The following is a 20,140-nucleotide window of genomic DNA, read 5'->3' as shown; positions in this document are numbered from 1 at the left end:
TTCCAACCCCTGATAGGAGTTAGGCAAAGAAGGGATTAGGGTTCCCACCTGACAGAAGGAAAGAGCTGGGGGAAAAAAAGATGGTTTGTCCAAGAACATGTGGTTAGTCAATGAGGGTGTAAAGAGAAAGGGAAGCGTGTTGCTGATTTAATCTGAAACGACTTTTATGAGGCAGGTTTCTGATTATAGTATGTATTAATATTTGCCAGAAAATGGATAAATAGCTTGTGATCTGTTCCTATGATGGAATACAGTACAGCAGTGGAAATGAGTATTCCCCTTGAAAATGCTGAGCTCAGTGAAAGAAGCCAGATGCAAAGGGCCATATTGTATGAGCCCACCTGTGTGGAATGTGGACTTCCCTGGTGGCTCAGCGGTAAAGAATCCACCTGCAGTGCAGGAGACTCGAGTTCGATACCTGGGTTGGGAAAACCCCCAGGAGAAGGGAATGACAGTCCACTCCAGTATTCTTGCCTGGAGAATCCCATGGACAAGGAGTCTGGCGGGCTGCAGTCCGTGGGGTTGCAAAGAGCTGGACACGGCTGAAGCAATAGGGCATGCACGCATATGGAACGTATAAGCTCAAGAACCATCTTCATCGCTTGAAAAGCGAACTCCGGTCCCTGTGAGCAGTCGTTCCCCACCCCGCTCCTCAGCCGCTGCCAACCAGTAATCTGCGTTCTCTCTCGATGGCTTTTCCTTTTCCGGACGTCTCACGCCAGTGGGGCCACACAGTGTGTGCCGTGTTGTGCCCGGCCTCTTCCACGTGGCGTGTTTTCAGGATCCGCCCCTGTTGTAGCTCCTGTCAGTGCTTCAGTTCTTTCTAAGGCTGAGGAGTATTTTCCGTCATGCGGATGGACCACATTTAGTTTGCTCGGTCATCTGTTGATGGACATTTGGGTGGTTTTCGCCTTTTGGCAATTGTGAATAGCGCTTCTATGAACATGACCTTTTGAGAGTCTTCTAGAACCTATTGGCGGGTTGTTGTGCATAAAACCGCGTGGTGCCCCACGCTAGGCTGTGAGACCTCCTGTTCCTGGGTCCCCGTTCACAACCGCTGGGGAGGGGGCAGGCCGTGGGGGCCCCCAGGGGGCTTGGCGTGGTAAGGCAGGAGAGCACCCCAAGCCCTTCTTGCTTATCAACTTTTAGGTGGACCCTTGTGTTTTTTTTCTAGTTTTGATGATGAAATATTTCAAACATACAGAATATGTATGACACAGATACCCCTGTGTTCACTACACAGTTACCAGATGTGAACATAGATTTGCTTCAGATCTTTTTGTTGTTGTTTTTTTTTTAAATAGTGACAGAGCCAGTCCCCTCCCTTCCCCTCTTTCCCTCTCCAGATATATTGTTGTCGTTCAGTCGCTAAGTCGACTCTTTGTGACCCCATGGACTGCAGCAAGCCAGGCTTCCCTGTCCTTCACCATCTCCCGGAGTTTGCTCACATTCTTGTCCATTCAGTCAGTGATGCTATCCAACCATCTCATCCTCTGTCACCTGCTTCTCCTCTTGCCTTCAGTCTTTTCCAGCATCAGGGTCTTTTCCAGTGAGTCAGCTGTTCGCTTCAGGTGGCCAGAGGATTGGAGCTTCAGCTTCAGCATCAGTCCTTCCGATGAATATTCAGAGTTGATTTCCTGTAGGATTCAGTGGTTTGATCTTGCTGTCCAAGGGACTCTCAGGAGTTTTCTAGATATGATCACTGCCCTAAAATCAGCCTATATTATTCCCATGCCTGTATGTATACCTTCACCAGTGTGCATATGTCTATGAACTGCATGGAGCAGCTTGTGTTGTTTTACATATGTATTATACCTAGAATATACATAAACATATCATTTTGCAACCTAACTTTTTTATTCAACAGCAGCCTTATGGGATTTATCAGTATTGAGGCATCTAGAGCAGGGATTCTCAGCCAGATCTGTCCTCTGGGGATGTTTGGCAATATCTAGAAACATTTTTGGTTGGCACAACCAGGGTGAGGTGGTGGTTTAGTCCCCACCACACTAGAAGTGTCTGACTCTTTGCGACCCTATAGATTATAGCCCGCCAGGCTCCTCCGTCCATGGGATTTCCCAGGCAGGGATACTGGAGTGGGTTTCCATCTCCTTCTTCATCCAGTGAGACAAGGCCTGGGATGCCCCTTGAATCCCGCAGTGCACAGGATGGGCCCCACCACAGCAGAGAGTGATCCAGCCTCACACGCCAGCGACGCTGAGGCTGCGGAGCTCAGGTCTGGATCTAGTGTGTTGCTGGTGTTTGTTTTGGCCGCGTCACACGGCTTGCAGGATCTTAGTTCCCCAGCGTGGGATTGGAGTCCTAACCCCTGGACCACCAGGGAATTCCCTAACTCTGGTTCATTTGTGTTTTTAAGATTTGTTGATTTGTCTGTTTTTGGCTGCACTGAATCTTTGTTGCTGCAGGCAAGCTCACTAGCTGCAGTGAGCAGGGAGGCTACCCTCCGTTGAGGTGCTGGGCTTCTCACTGTGGGGGCTTCTCTTGTAGCAGGACCCAGGCTCGAGGTGTGCGGGCTCCGTAGCTGTGGCACACAGGCTTGGCATGTGGAAGCTTCTCAGACTGGGGACTGAACCCTTGCCCCCTGCATTGGCGGGTGAATTCTTAACAACTGGACCACTATGGAAGCTCCTAGTCCACTTAAAAATAACTACTCTGTGGTATTCCATTTTGTGTGACCCTGTGTTCACTCACTCAGTCGTGTCTGACTCTTTGCTGCCCCATGGACTGTAGCCTGCCGGGCTCCTCTGTCCATGGGATCTGCCAGGCAAGAATACTGGAGTGGGTTACCATTTCCGACTCCGGGGAGGGGGCTCTTCCTGACCCAGGGGTCAAGCCCACGTCTCTGGGGTCTCCTGCACGGGCAGGTGGATTCTTTGCCGCTAGAACCACCCAGGAAGCCCTTGGGGTGACTCACCCCGCACCAAGAATCAGCAGATGCTGCTTTTCTCCTGCCGTCAGTGTGGCGGTGAAATGTGCCCCCACCCTGTGTCTTGGTTCACGTGCATGAGCTTCTCTCTTGGGCAAATAGTGAGGAATGGAATTGCTGGGGCCAAGTGACTCACAGGTGACTCATTTCCTCAGTGTTGCCAAGTTGCCTCTCAGCTGGTTCTGCTTATTGATCCTCCCAACTGTGTACGTACAAGGGAAACTCGGGCTCTTTTCCTCTGGAGGAGAGGCCGATATTCCGCCTCCCCAGCCTTCTCTCTGAGGTTGACTGATCTGAAAAGAAGGCAGCTCCTTCTATAGAGCAGAGTGAATTTCGTGTTTCTTTCCCCAACATGAGCTTAGAACACCAGACAGAGGACCCAGGAAAGAGGCTTGGATGCTGACAGTGTATTGTTCCGGTTGGGTGTGGAGGGGTGTGTTTGTTTCATTGTTTCTAAGATGTTTTTGATGTGGACCAATTTTTAAGTCTTTGTTGAACTTGTTACAATATTGCTTCTGTTTTTTATGCTTTGGTTTTTTGGCTGAGAGGCGTGTGGGATCTTAGATCCTGGCCAGGGATCGAACCCACAACCCCTGCGTTGGAAGGAGAAGTCTTACCCACTGGACCCCCAGGGAAGTTCCCTGAACACTGTATCTCATGCCGAGTGTCCCCTTGCTCTCAGCTTCCCTCTCTCCCCTTCTGACCTTCTCCCATGCGCTCCCTTTGCCTGGATTGTCTTCTCACTTCCACCCCTCATCCTCTAGGAAATCCTTGCTCATTGTTCAGATCTCAGCTTAAGCACTGCTACCTAAATGAAGTCTGACCTCCTCACTTAAGACAGTTGCTGAATTAAACCCTTCAAAGCACCATGTGCTTCTCCCTTATGAGTTTTGACCTCCCTTTGTGGGATTATTTAACCATTTTGCCTCCCTACCAGACTACGGACCCCATAAAGGTAACCCCTGAACCAACTCTTGCTCATGGCTGCTTCTCTAGTGCCTAGCAAGAGCCTGGCACATGGTCAGAACTCATAAATCCTCACTGAAGCCTGGCTGATCTTCAGACAGCCACTCAGGATCTGTTGCCTCGTCTGTCATGTGCTATGTTAGTTTCCTAGGGCTGCCGCAATGAATGACCACAAACTAGAGGGCTTGAAACGACAGACATTTATTCTTTCCATGTTCTGAAGTCTTGAGTCCAAAGTTAAGGTGTCTGGGTTCTAGAAGCTTCAGGAGAGGAACCATTCATGCTCCTCTCCTGGTTTCTGGTGTCTTCCAGCCATCCTTGGCATTCTTTGGCTTGTACTCACATCACTCCAATCTTTGCCTCTGACCTCATATGGCTTTTAAAAAAAATTATTTTATTATTCTTATTGTATTTATTTTTTTGGTCATGTGGCATGTAGGAAGTTGGTTTCCCGACCAAGGATCAAACCTGCACCCCGTGCATTGAAAGCATGGAGTTTTAACCACTAAACCATCAGGGAATCCCCCTCATCTGGCTTTTTGTATAAATTTCCTTTGGCTGCCATAATGAAGTACCACAAACCGGGTGGCTTACAACAGAAATGTATTGTCTAGCAATTCTGGAAGCTGGAAATCCAAAATCAGGGTGTCAGCAGGGGCACCCTCTCGCTGATGGTTCTAGGAAGGAAGCTTAGGCAAAGCTTCCGGAGGTGGCTAGCGTCCTTGAAGTTCCATGACTTCCAGCTGCATCACTGCGGTCTCTGCCTCCTTGTTTATACAGCCTTCCCCACTGTGATCCATCTCCTCTTATCAGGAACACCAGACACTGTATTGAGACCAACATAATCATTTCACCTTAAATTAATTACATCTGCAAAAACCGTATTTCCAAATAAGGCCCCATTCACAGATACCAGGGGTTAGGACTTACCTCTTTGTGGTATGTGAAAACATATCTCTTTGTGAGTTTAACTCACACCACCTTCTTATCTGTGTCTGTGGTTCCTTTTCTGCCTTTTACTAGAACACTCATTGGATTCAGGACAAACCCAGATGCTCTAGTATGATCTCATCTTGAGATCCTTACCTTAATCGCATCTGCAAAGACCCCATTTCAAATGAGGTCACTTTCTGAGGTTCTGATGGACATGAACTTGAGCGGGAAGGGGAATACTGGTCCCTCCTGTAACTCACTGTAGGTAGGGATATCAATCCCTATGTTATCTGGGGTGGAAAGCCTGGGGTCTGAGGCTGAAGCCTTGAGGATGATTTGAAGGTATGTATTTGCCTAGGATACAACAGTAACTAAATTAAAACAAGGAACTCAGTAAGTAAAGGGGGGGGTTGTTATAATGTAACTAAAAGTGCCCAACATAATTGCAATGCTTAAGAGTGTTTGGTCCACATTTGCTAGAATGTAAGCTCTAGGTAGACAGGAGTTCTTTCACTCACAATTATTATTAGCTACCATGTATCAGGACAGTGCCCAGCATGGAGGAAGGGAGGAGGCTGGGATGGAGGGTTCAGCAGCAGATAAGATGGATAAGGTCCTTGTACTCACCGAAGGATTAAGATCAAGTCAACTTGTTGGGGTGCTTCCCAGGTGGCAGTGGTAAAGAACCTGCCTGCCAACGCAGGAGATGTAAGAGATATGAGTTCAATCCCTGGGTTGGAAAGAATCCCTGGAGGAGGGCACAGCAACCCACTCCAGTATTCTTCTCTGTAGAATTCTATGGACAGAGGAACCTGGTGGGCTACAGTCTGTAGAGTTGCACAAAGTTGAATATGACTGAGTAACTTAGCACACATGCATGCAACTTGTTGAGTGTATCAGTAGTCTATAGTTACTTATATCAATAGCTTCGCACTTAGTTCACTTCAGTTCAGTCGCTCAGTCGTGTCCGACTCTTTGTGACCCCATGAATCGCAGCACTCCAGGCCTCCTGTCCATCACCAACTCCTGGAATTCACTCAAACTCAAGTCCATCGAGTCGGTGATGCCATCCAGCCATCTCATCCTCTGTCGTCTCCTTATCCTCCTGCCCTCAATCCCTCCCAGCATCAGAGTCTTTTCCAATGAGTCAGCTCTTTGCATGAGGTGGCCAAGTACTGGAGTTTCAGCTTTAGCATCATTCCTTCCAAAGAAATCCCAGGGCTGATCTCCTTCAGAATGGGCTGATTGGATCTCCTTGCAGTCCAAAGGACTCTCAAGAGTCTTCTCCAACACCACAGTTCAAACGCATCAATTCTTCGGTGCTCAGCCTTCTTCACAGTCCAACTCTCACATCCATACATGACCACAGGAAAAACCATAGACTTGACTAGATGGACCTTAGTTGGCAAAGTAATGTCTCTGCTTTTGAATATGCTATGTAGGTTGGTCATAACTTTCCTTCCAAGGAGTAAGCGTCTTTTAATTTCATGGCTGCAATCACCATCTTGCAGTGATTTGGGTACATGGCCTAAAGAGGTCGAGCTTTCGGATCTGACAGTTTTAAATTTTCATTTGTTTTTATCCCTTTGGCTGCACGGGGTCTTTGCTGTAGCGTGCAGGCTTCTCTAGTGGCAGCACACGGGCTTGTCTCTAGTTGTGACCTGCAGGCCCAGTAGTCGCAACACACAGGCTTAATTACTTCAAGGCATGTGGGATCTTAGTTCCCTGACCAGGGACTGAACCCTCATCTGGAAGACAGATTCTTAACCACTGGACCACCAGAGAAGTCCTAGATTTGACAATTTAGAGACAAAAGTCATCCAATCTCTAGATATAAAGAGAAGCTTTCCCTTCAAAATCCCAAGAGGTAGACTGATTATATCTTTTGATTAGTCTCTTAATTAACAGATCATATATTATAACCTTGTTATCTCGCATCCACATTGAGTGGCGTGTTCATTGGATTTAAGTAAACTATTTGAAGAGAGCTACTGGGGAATACTACTCAGCCGTAAAAAAGAATGAAATCATGCCATTTTCAGCAATATGGATGGACCTAGAGCACCCCACTCCAGTACTCTTGCCTGGAAAGTCCCATGGATGGAGGAGCCTGGTGGGCTGCAGTCCATGGGGTCACTGAGGGTCGGATACAACTGAGCAACTCCACTTTCCCTTTTCACTTTCATGCATTGGAGAAGGAAATGGCAACCCACACCAGTGTTCTTGCCTGGAGCATCCCAGGGACGGGGGAGCCTGGTGGGCTGCCATCTATGGGGTCACACAGAGTCAGACACAACTGAAGTGACTTAGGGGCAGAGATTATCATACTAAGTGAAGTAAGTCGGAATGAAAAAGACAAATACCATGTGATATCACTTATACATGGAATCTAAAATATGACACAGATAAACTTAGCTACAAAACAGAAAAAGACACCCAAAGAGAACAGACTTGTGGTTGCTGGGGTGGTGGGGGAGGGAAGGAATGGGAATTGGGGATAAACAGATGCAAACTTTAGGAGCATGAATATCTATGTATATATAGTGGATAAACAACAAGGGCCTCCCATATAGCACAGGCAACTATATTCAGTATCCTATGACAAACCATAATGGGAAAGGGTATGAAAAGGAATGGGTATGTATATGCTTCAATAAATTTTAAAATAAAATTTACAAAATAAATAATTAAGACAGTCATTGGTACCACCTCCGGCTGTGAGAGCTAAGTAACTGTGTCTTACAACTTCGTTCTAAATTCATTCTCTGGAAAATGAAGCTAGTGGGGGAGGGAAGGAATCAAGAAGACACCAGAAGACACCTGAGTTCCAAGTTGGGGGGGGGTGACTGGAAGATTATGACAATAACAGTATAAAGATAGAACTGAACTATTTCAAAAGATTTGCAAGACTTTCAGTGGGTAGTATAAAGTGTACCGTTTGACTAATAGTCATCAATCTTGTACCTCTGGTGGTTTCGTAAACATGGTTTTAAAGAACTAGACCCCCACACCTTCATTTTAATTTGGGATCTTAAAATAGCTTTTATCTTGAAAAAGTTCAAGACTTCTAAGTAATTTATTATTTATTGTGCCTATGCCACACAGCTTGCAGGCTCTTAGTTCCCCTATCAGGGACTGCACGCTCCACAGTGAAAGCACCAAGTCTGACCGCTATGCTGTGCTGTGCTAAGTCGCTTCAGCTGTGGCTATGCTGTGCTGTGCTAAGTCGCTTCAGCTGTGGCTATGCTGTGCTGTGCTAAGTCGCTTCAGCTGTGGCTATGCTGTGCTGTGCTAAGTCGCTTCAGCTGTGTCTGACTCTTTACGACCCTATGGACTGTAGCCCACCAGGCTCCTCTGTCCATGGGATTCTTCAGGCAGGTGGGTTCTTTACCACTAGCACCACCTGGGAAGCCCCCCCAACTGCTATACCACCAGGGAATTTCCAGAAATTGCAAAAATGAAGCAAAGAGTTTCCAGCTTCCCCAGCTTCATCCAATGATACCATCTTACCTAATGATAGCTCATTATGGGGAGAAAAAAAAAGCTGAAAATTGGGACTTCCCAGTAGTCCAGTGGTTAAGAATCTGTCTTCCTATACAGAGCTTGCAGGTTCAATCCCAGGTCAGGGAACTAAGGTCCTACATGCCACAGGGCAATTAAGGCTGTGCCCCACAGCTAACCCCACTGGCTAACCACAATGAAAGATCCTGTGTACACAGCTATGATCAGACACAACCAAATACATATTAAAAAATAAAAAAACTGGAGATTGACACCAGTATTATACCATTAACACCTACTATAGACTTTATTCAGGTGTTTTTCCTTGCACTTTAAAAAAATATAGTCCTTTGAAATTTTATCACATGTGTAGATTTGAGTCAGGATATAGAACCACCACCACAGTCAGGATATAGAATGGTTCTGACATCCCATGAAAACTCCCTTGTGAAAAAAAAGTGAAAGTCGCTGAGTTGTGTCTCCAGGCCAGAATACTGCAACCCAGGGATCAAACCCAGGTCTGCCCCATTGCATGCAGATTCTTTACCAGCTGAGCCACAAGGGAAGTCCAAAAACACTGCAGTGGGTAGCCTATCCCTTTTTCAGCAGATCTTCCTGACCCAGGAATCAAACCAGGGTCTCCTGCACTGCAGGCAGATTCTCTACCAACTGAGCCATCAGGGAAGCCCCCTATAATGGGATCTTCTTTAGAAGCCTAACCCCTGGTAACTACTGATCTGCTCTCTGCCACTCATCACTATGGTTTTATCCCATGGAGAGTGTTATATAAATGGAATCATACAGTACATAACCTGAGATTGGCAGTTTTCACTAAGCATTATACTCTTGAGATCTGCTCGGATAGTTTTTGCATCCCTGGTTCATTCCTGTTTCATTATTGGATAGTATTCCATGGTACAGATATACCAGGGTTTGTTTATCCATTCACCCATTGAAGCCATTTATGTTGTTTACAAATAAAAACTGCTATGAACATTTGTATGCATGACTATGTGAATACCAGATTCTCCTTTTCAAACAAAACCTTATGCCGAAGTCTGAGATGAAGCAGTAAATAATATTGTGCTCCATTTCAACTCCAGCATACCCACTTGATTTCACCTTTCCTCCTGCAAACCCTCACGGTTCCCAGGAACACAGTTTGAAAACCATTGTTCTTGGGAGCCCAACCTCTCAGCCTTGGCTGGAAGGTTTGGGGTTATCCAGGCTGCAGGGTGTCAGGACATGGACCAGCTCATTCCCCTATCTCTGTGTGCTCTACTATGTTGTGCAGAGGAATCACTCAAGAGCGTTAAAAAATCCACAAGCCCAGCCACACCCCAGACCCACCAACCGAGACACTTGGGGCAGAGGGATCAGGTGTTTGTAAAGTCCCCAGGTAATCCTGATGTACAGTCAAGGTGGAAACTAATGCACTAAGCCATCTTCCTTAGGGGTGGGGTCCCTATTTCTATTTGGTAAGTAAGTCCATTGTTTCACATTTTCTTTCTTGGGTTGAATGCTGCTAAGTCACTTCAGTCGTGTCCGACTCTGTGTGACCCCATAGACGGCAGTCCACCAGGCTCCCCCGTCCCTGGGATTCTCCAGGCAAGAACACTGGAGTGGGTTGCCATTTCCTTCTCCAATGCATGAAAGTGAAAAGTGAAAGTGAAGTCACTCAGTCGTGTCCGACCCTCAGCGACTCCATGGACTGCAGCCTTTCAGGCTCCTCTGCCCATGAGATTTTCCAAGCAAGCGTACTGGAGTGGGGTGCCACTGCCTTCTCCACCCGTCTATCCCTAAGCAACCACTAAGCTCCTTTCTCTTATTTGATGTGAAAAGATTGCATAAAGTACCAATAGAGTGGAGTCCACAGGGTAGTGGAAGTCCTCAGGAGTGACTGGCTCAGTAGAGCAAGGAAGCCTTCCTGGAAGAAGTGGCATCTGTGCTTGGCCAGTTTTGCTTTGTGTCTTTGTTCCTTCTGTGACGCTAATAGGGTTGCTCTCTCTCCCTCCCCACTCTGTCAGTATAATTCTATATTCAAGGACTCCCTTATGCAGCTCTGCTCATTGCTCTTTCTGTACCCTTCCACACACTTGGGCATGCCTGCACTGTCCGTCTTGGTACCAGTATCTGGTGACTTCCCTCTGCCCTGATGGCACTCTCACAATAAGATGAGACTTGGAAGCAAGACTTCAGATTCTCCTTTCAAATTTCTTCTGTACCTTCCTATCTGGGGCCAGTCAAAGCCAATCAACATTCTCCATAAGAGCACAACTCAACAACAGAGGGACAACCCAGTTTTTAAAAAAAATGCGCAAAGGACTTGAATAGACATTTCTGCAAAGAAGATATTGTAATGACCAATAAGGATCTTCCCTGATGGTCCAGTGGCTGAGACTCCGTGCTCCCAATCCAGTGGTCTGGATTCAATTCCTGGTAAGGGAGCTAGATATACATGCTGCAACTAAGACCCAGTGCAGCCAAATAAATAAGTGAAAATATTTAAAACAATGTGGTGCAGAGAAGAAAAAAAAAAAAGACCAATAAGTATTTGAAAAAAGAACTCAGTATCACTAGTCATTAGGGAAATGCCAATCAAAACCACAATGGGATACCACCTCACACCCATCAAGATAGCTATTCCTCAAAAACAAAACAGTAAGTGTTACCCAGGAGGTGGAGAAGTTGGAACCCTTGTGCGTTGCTGGTGGGAATGTAAAATGGGGTGCTTGCTGTGGAAAACAGCGCGAAAGTGTCTCAAAAAGTTAAAAATGGAATTAACCTTTGATCCGGCAAATCCACATCTGGAATTATGCCCCAAAGAATTGAAGCAGGAACTCACAGATATCCGTACGCTCTTGTTCTTAGCTGCCATATCGATAACAGCTAAAGGATGTAAGCAACCCAATTGTCCACCGACAGATGAATGGATATGCAGAATGTGGTAGACACATTCGAGGAAATATTATTCATTCTTAAACAGGAAGAAAACTCTGACACATCCCATGACACGGATGACCCTTGAGGATTTTATGCAAAATGAAAGGACCCAGTCACCAAAGCGGCAGATGCTGTATGATTCCACTCACTTGAGGTCTCTAGAGGAGCCAAGTTCACAGAGATGGAAAGAAGAGTGGTGGGCGTCAGGGGCTGGAGTGAAGGGGGAATGGGGAGTTAATGTGCGATGGGCCAGAGTTTCAGTTTTGCCAGGTGAAAAAGCTATCAATATGAATGATGGGGATGGTTGTGCAATAACATAGGTGTGCTTAACGCTACTGAACCGCACCCTTAAAATGGTTAAAGTGACACGTTTTATGTATGTTTTACCACACCCACTTTTTTTTTCTTTAAAATAAGGAAAGACCAAAGGTACAGGTGTAGGCTTACGGGGATCTTGGCATCCGCCCAAGGCTGCATCAGATGTTCTCAGCTGCGTGTTGCCCTCTTTAAGCTTTAGTCTCCTCATAATTCCCTGGTGGCCCAGTGGTTAAGACTGTGTGCTTCCGCTGCAGGGGCCACAGGTTCAACCCCTGGTCAGGGAACTAAGATCTCATGAGCCGAGAGGCATGGCCAAGCGACACAAAACAAGTTTCAGTCTCCTTGGGCAGGACACTAACAGTGATCACTTGGCTGCAGCCACCAATGAGGATTTAATGAGTCCTTCCTACAAACACGGAAACCCAGTGTCTGAGAGGGCTTCCCTGATAGCTCAGTGGTAAAGAATCTGCCTGCGATGCAGGAGACCCAAGTTTGATCCCTGGGTCAGAAAGATCCCTTGTTGAAGAAAATGGCAGCCCAGTCCAGTATTCTTGACTGGAAAATCCCGTGGACAGAGGAGCCTGATGGGCTACAGTTTGTGAGATCACAAGAGTCGGATACAACTTAATGAGTAAACCACCACCATCACCACCTCTGACCCAGGAATGCTGGCTAAATATGAAAGAGAAAGTAAAGTGTCCGACTCTTTGTGACCCTATGGACTTTACAGTCTATGGAATTCTCCAGGCCGGAATACTAGAGTGGGTAGCCTTTCCCTTCTCCAGGGGATCTTCCCAACCCAAGGATCAAACCCAGGTCTTCCGCATTGTAGGTGGATTCTTTACCAACTGAGCTACCAGGAAGACCTGCTAAATATGATTTGTTTTAATTATATCCTCTCTGGGCTCAGAGGAAAGAGCCCCAGCCTGGTTCTGCCTTCTCTCTGTGTGATCTCAGACGCGTGTACAGTCTCTCTGAGCCTTGGTTCTTCCTCTGTAAATGGACAAACTGCAAGGCTTTGGGCGGACACTCTGAGAAGGCGGCTGAATTAGGACGGGCTGGTCAGAGGGCATGATGGTGAAGCATGCCCTCAGCACCCTGGTGATGGTGGGGACACCCCTGTGCCCCTCAGGAGCAGTTGAGCTGTCCCGACACCACCCCATGGCGTCCTGGCTGTGTGCCATGCTGCATTGCTTTGGGAGTTACATCCTGGCTGATCTGCTCCTTGGGGAGCCCGTGATCGACTACTTCAGCAACAACTCCAGCATCCTGCTGGCCTCAGCAGTCTGGTGAGCGTCACGGGTCACGGGATGTGGGAGAGCAGAGGAGGCGGGCAGGGCGATCCCACCACCCGGGAGGTGGGAGGAACTAGGACCCGCCAGCCAAACCTCCACAGTCAGCCCTGTCTCACCACCCTCTCCGCCCAACTGTCCTGAGTCTGGATACAACCTCATCTCCGAGGGGCCCCCAGGGTCTATCTCCCCCCTGATGCTTGACATTCTCTCCCCAAAGGTACTTGATTTTCTTCTGCCCCCTGGACCTCTTTTACAAGTGTGTCTGCTTCCTGCCAGTGAAACTCATCTTTGTGGCCATGAAGGAGGTGGTGAGAGTTCGCAAGATCGCCGTGGGCATCCATCACGCCCATCACCACTACCACCACGGGTGGTTCGTCATGATTGCCACCGGGTGGGTCAAAGGTAAACAGGACCATAACCAGAGCAAAGGGAAGTCAGCCCACTGAGAGCCCCTTCTCAGTGGCCGTTATGAGCCGTCTTAGCTGGTCCCATAAGGGAGCCAAGACCCCATATGTCTTGGGACCAGAAAACCGGAACTTAAACAATAGAAGCAGTATTGTAACAAATTCAGCAGAGATTTTCTTTTAAAAAAGTAAATAGGACAATGAAACCATGATCGCTAATGCCTCTGGAGAAGGCTTTCTCAGCTGCGGCCCTACTCACATTGGGGGGCTGGACCCTTCTGGGTGTGGAGGCCGTCCTGTGCATTGGAGGGTGTTGAGCACGTCCCTGGCCTCCACCCACTGGATGCCTGTAGCACCTACCACCAGTGCAACAACTGGAAATGTCTCCAGACGTTGTCAAGTGCCTCATAGAGAGGAAATCATACCCCTGTTAAGCTTTGTGGACTGTGGCCCTTTTGTTAGCCCAGTAAAGCCTACAGGCCTTTTTATATTTTCCTAAGTGCATAACATAACATGTATAAGGGAATAAAGGAAACCTATTATTTTAAAGTAGTTATAAAGTATTTTAAAATAGGCTTTAGTGGTTTTATGCCTATTTGTTATTGCTGTTTGTTATTTAGTCACTCAGCCGTGTCTGACCCTTTTTTGATCCCATGGACCATAACCCACCAGGCTCCTCTGTCCATGGGATTCCCCAGGCAAGAATCCTGGAGTGGGTTGCTGTTTCCTTCTCCAGGGGATCCTCGCAATCTAGGGGTCAAACTTGTGTCTCCTGCATTGGCTGGTGGATTCTTTACCACTGAGCCACGTGGGAAGCCCTTTATGCATATTTACTATTGATTAAATAGCAGACCTTCCACTGACTTCTAATAAGTCTCATGTTCTTGAAGCAGCGTTGAGCACAAATGGTATTTGAAACCATCTGCAACAATGAGAATGTGAAAAGAAAAAAAATCCGTGAGTTCCGTTGATGACAGTCGTAGACTTGCAAATCCTGCCAAGGTAGTTGCCTCCCTTCATGATAAAAGGAAAGACTGTGTTTCAGTGAAGGATGTGGAAATGAAAATGTACTTCTGTTTCCCCTCTGGGTTCATAGACTCTAGGTTAAGATCCCCAATCCAGGGTAAGTTTTGAGTTGGGCTTACTGTGCATCTTACTTGACCTTCTTTAGCAGAAAGTTAGCATCATCCCTTTCTGCTGAGGAGGGGAATAAAATGACTTGCCCAAGGTCATGCGGCTGTGGGGGCACAGATGGGGTTTGACGCCTGGTCCTCTGAACCCAACATTCACATTCAAAACTATTTTGAAGTCCCCCCTTTCCCCCTCCTCTATCTATACTAAGAGGCAGACCAAGATAGACATTTTGACCAAAACAAAACGTTACTAAAATTACATAGGGACAGTTTATAATGGTGGGTCAACCCACTAGGATGATATAACCATTTTAAACATATATGCACCTAAAAACAGAGTACCAAAACATGTAAAGCAAAAACCAAGGGAAGTTAAAGGAGAAACAGACAATTCAACAGTGATGGTTGCAGAGGTGGGCCAGGGAGTGATGAGGAGGCAGGCAGAGAAGGCTTGAGCAGGTGCTGAACACCACTGAGCTCTGCATTCCCGTTTCCTGCCAACCAAGGTGGGCGCTCCCAAATGCCTGGGAGTGCCCACCAGCGAGCCAGTGTCCTACGGCACCTTTGACGCTTAGGGCTGGATCACGCTCTGGCGGGGGCTGTCCTGCGTGTTACAGGATGTTGAGCAGCATCTCTGGCCTCAACCCACTAGTTGCCAGTAGCAGCTCCCTCCCCAGTGGTGAAATAAAATATTGCCAAAAGACTCTTTGGGGCAAAGACATCCCAGAAGCAAACTCCTGGTTCAGTGGTACATATTGGGCACCCCAGTTGGCACAACCTCTCCTTCAGTGAGTGTCTAAGCCTCTTTAGCCAATACATTTGGAGTAAATGGGAAGATTCTTCTAGAAATTCAACCAAAAATCTTGATATGGGTCTCCTTATTGTCTCTCTAGGAAGCCTGTTCTAAAGAGAAAAGTCCCCAAGGGTATAACATGCCTTCCAGAGGGCAAATGGCTCAAGAAAGGTTGAAAGCTCAGAAACCCAAGGCGGGAGAGAGGCTGGGGGTGGGGAGCCCTCTGGAAGCCTCTTGGACAGTTCAAGGTCCTGGATTGAAAACATCAGGGCAGACAATCCAGATCTGATCGAGACATATCTTGCAGGTGGGATATGACCCCCCCACCCCTTACTCCATGCTGGTTTTGCTCTGAATATGCCTTGTGATCCTTGGGAAGACTGTCCCTTCTTGGCCTCAGTTTCCTCACCTGCAACACCTTAGGCTCAATATTCCTCTGGAGAAGACTCCAGAAACTTCTTGCTTGGGAATTCAGCCAAGAAGAAAGGGAAGCTGGGGGTGGCAGGCTTGTTCAGAAGTACCCTATCCCATAGGCTCTGGTGTCACCCTCATGTCCAACCTTGAGCAGCTGCTCCGAGGGGTCTGGAAGCCAGAAACCAACGAGATTCTGCACATGTCCTTGTGAGTATCCCATCCTCCCCACTCCCTGGGCCCGACCCTGGGTTGGATACTCTGGTAACTTAGAAGCCTTGGTCCCCTGATTCTCCTTCCAAAAGCTTCCAGAGGACATAGCTGGAGGACCTCAGAGGCGGAGCCTTGACACTACTGAGGGGGTAGGCAGAGCTTCAGGGAGATAAGACACTCCTTCATCTCCCATGAAATGGGGTTTGAAGATTGAGGAGGAGTTTTCTGGCAAAGAAGGAGACTCTGGACAGAGGCTAGTGCTTCTGCCAACTATCAAGTCAAACATTCTGCCTGGTTCTTCAGGGCCAGGGTACAGATTTTGGATGGGAAGTGAGGGTGGTGGGGAGTGTGGCTGGGGTTAGGTGGAGAACAAAGGGTAAGACCAGATGGTCATATACAGTACTCAGCCCATGACCCACATGAGGCATTAAGTCTAATACATTTTTAAAAGACCTGAAAGGATCAGGCTAGTTAAATTTTCTTCCATAAAGCTGTTGTCATTAAAATATGACAATATTTAAAGACTCACTCGTGTGCCAATGATGCTTTTGAACTGTGGTGCTGGAGAGCACTCTTGAGAATCCCTTGGACTTCAGGGAGATCAAACCAGTCCTAAATCAGAAAGGAAATCAACCCTGAATATTCACTGGAAGGACTGAGGCTGAAGCTGAAGCTCCATACTTTGGCCACCTGATATGAAGAGCTGACTGATGCTGGGAAAGATTGAAGGCAGGAGGAGAAGGGGATGACAGAGGACGAGATGGTTAGATGGCATCAGTGACTCAATGGCCATGAGTTTGAGCAAACTCTGGGAGATAGTGAAGCACAGAGGAGCCTGGCGTGCTGCAGCAGTCCATGGGATTGCAAAGAGTTGGACACAATTTAGCAACTGAACATCAACAACATAAGCCAGTGAAAACTACTTCCCATGTCATATGTTGCAAAACATGGCATTATCTCATTTTATCCTCATGAGAGATGTGTCCGCACACTCAGCTCATGGGCAAGTCAAAATATCAGAAGCCTATTCTTCAAAGAAGAAAAGGAAAATCAATAAAAATTGTGTATTATAATCTCACATTCCAGGGGATGCATTGTTCAGGAGTCCCCAAGACCACTCTGAGGTGTGATGATTTGCTAGGAAGAGGCATAGAACTTGGCCAAGCTGTTATACTTAGGGTTATAGCTTATTAGAGTCAAAGGGAACAGATTAAAACTGGCAAAGGCAAAAGGCACAAGGGAGAGACCAGGTGCAAGCTTCCAACTGTCCCCTCTCCAAGGAGCGGTGTGGATAGCACCTGTTGCTCCCAGTATCCACGTGTGACTGTGTGTATTTAAGATTACCAACCAGTAGTGTTCCCTCAGGCCCTGGTGTTCAGGAGTTTTCCTGGAGCTTGGTCACACGGACCTAACTGACACCCTGGATGGCCAACCTCAGTCTCCAGTCCCTCCAGAGGTTCAGCTGATACCATGTGGCCCTAGACCCCACCCTAAATCACATCGTTATCATCTGGTATGACCCAGAGTCCCCAGGTGAACAAAGACATTCCGATCAGGCAGAACTTCGTGGGGACCTCTCAGGAGCAGGCCAGAGGAGAGGGCTCTCTTTGCACCGAGTTAGCTCTTTACTGCCCAGGGAGGCACCATCTCGTCCACGTCTCATGGGCATCTTCCCACCATGCACCCTGGAGAAGCTGGGGTGGGAGCTGGGCATAGCAGGGGCGGGTGGAGAAGGGGCTCTGGGCCAGAAGAACAAAGCCTTGAGCCATGTAGACCCTCCGGATAACCAGAGCCACCCCATGCAGCCCCACCAAGGCCAGCCTGTACGGAGCCATCCTCTTCACCCTCCAGCAGACCCGCTGGCTCCCGGTGTCCAAAGCCAGCCTCATCTTCATCTTCACCATGTTCATGGTATCGTGTAAGGTAAGTCCTCCTGTCCTGGCTAATGCTGACCCATGCTTCCTGGGCTGAGGATGGGAAACTTAGGCTGAATCGCTTGAGGGGTCTGGGGAAAGGACAGCCCTAAGGTCGAGGTCGGAGAGCGGGGGGAGCTTGTCAGCAGGTTCACGCCTGAGAGCAGGGTATGAGAAGACCAGGGTCCAGCAGGTGGGGGTGAGGGTGAGCAGAACAAGGTCTCCCAGGCCGAGGGTCCCGTAAGGCCGAGATGGAAGCAGGAGAGTAGGAGTCTGTTTGGAGTATGGGGCCTGTGCCTTGGGCATGGAGAGCGGGCTGGACCAGGAATGGTGCTAGTTGGAGTCACTTCCTACTCAGGAAAGGCCTTTCAGGACCACACACCCTTCCCTGCCCCGTGGAGCTGGGGAACTTCATTGCTGGCTCCCTAGGAGGGGACCACACTGAACAGAGGAAGGGAGCGAGTGACCCCAGACCAAGCATAGCTCCTCTCTGAGCCCAGGTTTGCGCGTGCTGGCGGGGAATATTCCTGGGGAAAAGGTAACCAGCTGTTCCGGTGTGGCTGGGATTTTAAGCACCAAAATCTTTGCATCCTGGAAAAGGCAGGATAGTTGATCACCTTCCTGGGGGTGCATGCTGCCAGAAATCTGAGTCTAGGCTCCCTCTGTCCTTGACCTTTTGACCTTCTCTCTCTGTCCCCGCCCCCCCCCATCTGCTTATGCCTCACCCTCCCGCTGGCTCTCTCGCTGTCTCCTGTCCCTCTGTCATCCCACCTCAGGTGTTCCTGACGGCCACCCACTCCCACAGTTCCCCCTTTGATGTCCTGGAAGCCTACGTCTGCCCTGTGCTGTTTGGGTCAGCCTCGGGGGGCGACCATCACCATAACAACCATGGTGGATCCCAGGGTGGCAGCGGGCCTGGCTCCCCACACTCGCCCCTGCCCGCCAAGTCCAAAGAGGAGCTGAGTGAGGGCTCCAGGAAGAAGAAGACCAAGAAGGCAGATTAGCGGGCAGCCCAGGGGGTCTTCAGGGCACCAGGGAGAGGACCCAGACCCAGGACCTGGGTTCCGTTCTCCCCTCTCCAGGCCTCTGCTTCCCTGTCTGCAAACTGGGGCCATCAGCCCACCCTCCAGGGCTGATGTGGGGGGTTAAATGAGATATGGGGGGTGAAGGGCATTTGTAGGAATGGGGGGTCCCTTTCTCCTTCTGCCAGGTCCCCATAGAGTTACAGCTTTGGGGGAGCGGTCCACAGGATCGCAGCAATAGCTCCAAGCAGAAACCTTGGCAGTTATGTTCTTGGTCCTGTTACGCCCTCTCTAAAATGACACCTTGACTCTGAAAGAATTTCAAGCCATGTTGAGGCTCATCCGTTTGATGGGTGTTTACTGTCTGCTGTAAGGTAGCTGCTGTGATTTCCATGTCTCTTCCTGTCAACTTCTCCTGGGCATCCCTGGGCAAGCTGCCCCCTGCTCTGAGCTCTGTGTGCCCATCAGTATAGCAGCCCCTCACCCCATTCTGTATACAAGGGCTACTGTGAGGCTGGACCTGACAAACCAGCGTTGTAAGCTCAGAAGCACAACGCAGTCAAGAGATGAGGCCTTGACGGGTGTCCATCGTGCTTAAAAAGCAGTTTTGCAGTTTAGATCTTTTGTGTTTGTGGCTTGGAGAACCCCACAAGTTACCTGGAACAAAGGAGGCCTTCAGTAGATGTGTCTAGGCCAGACTTAAGAGCGTGGAGGGGTGGGGGAGGCTTGTTCTGATCCTTGGCTTCAGGTTGCCCCCTAAACCAAAGAAATGCAGCTGGCTGGGCGGAGGTTCCAAGATCTGGCTCTAGTCCAGGGGCTTCAAGCCCTCACTGTCGAACTCCAGAAGCTCCACGAGGCCTCCCTCAGTGCTGGCGTCCTTCATTGCCACTCGCTCAGTCATTCAACAAACACTTGCCTACTATGTGCCAAACCTCGTGCTGCTACTGGGCAGGCTGGGAACTTGATTTGGGGTGAGCAAGGGGATGGGAGCTGAGCGCCCCTCCTGGCCACCCTCACCTCAGCTTGGGTCACCAGGGTATTTGAGAGGGGTGGGTGGGTTAGGCATGGCCAGTCTCAGGTGGGATTTGGGCCCAGGATTGGCCAGCTTGGGACTGTTCTTTGCATGTGGGTGCTCAGGGCATGCTCAGGGCATCAGCCTGTGGCTGTGACACATAGGCCTTGGGTTGTTGGGGTCCCAGGTTTCTTCTAATTATTGGGAAAGTGCCTTGATCTGGTGATGCCCGGGAGCTTGGTGGGTCCTGAGGCTGTAGGGCCCCCAAATTCCTCCTCTTGCATGTCTATCAAGGCTCAGTGTGAAAGATCAGCAAATAAATTTGTTGTGAAAGAA

At 48.6% G+C, this 20,140-nt stretch overlaps 1 protein-coding gene across 1 annotated transcript in view; it reads left to right on the top strand.

Annotated features, from left to right (window-relative positions):
- The window catches only part of TMEM38A (transmembrane protein 38A), a 27,457-nt gene extending 7,317 nt beyond the window's left edge, over nucleotides 1-20,140 (top strand). The window contains exons 2-6 of the mRNA XM_069590658.1: nucleotides 12,741-12,897; nucleotides 13,121-13,305; nucleotides 15,767-15,854; nucleotides 17,663-17,780; nucleotides 18,547-20,140. Of these exons, the coding sequence (XP_069446759.1) occupies nucleotides 12,741-12,897; nucleotides 13,121-13,305; nucleotides 15,767-15,854; nucleotides 17,663-17,780; nucleotides 18,547-18,774 (776 nt within the window). The 3' untranslated portion in view covers nucleotides 18,775-20,140. The remainder of the gene's footprint in view (nucleotides 1-12,740; nucleotides 12,898-13,120; nucleotides 13,306-15,766; nucleotides 15,855-17,662; nucleotides 17,781-18,546) is intronic.

The sequence above is a fragment of the Ovis canadensis genome, chromosome 5 (assembly GCF_042477335.2).
Source record: "Ovis canadensis isolate MfBH-ARS-UI-01 breed Bighorn chromosome 5, ARS-UI_OviCan_v2, whole genome shotgun sequence".
Taxonomy (NCBI): domain Eukaryota; kingdom Metazoa; phylum Chordata; class Mammalia; order Artiodactyla; family Bovidae; genus Ovis; species Ovis canadensis.
Note: the sequence above shows the minus strand (reverse complement) of the source record. Positions and strands in the feature narration are given on the sequence as shown.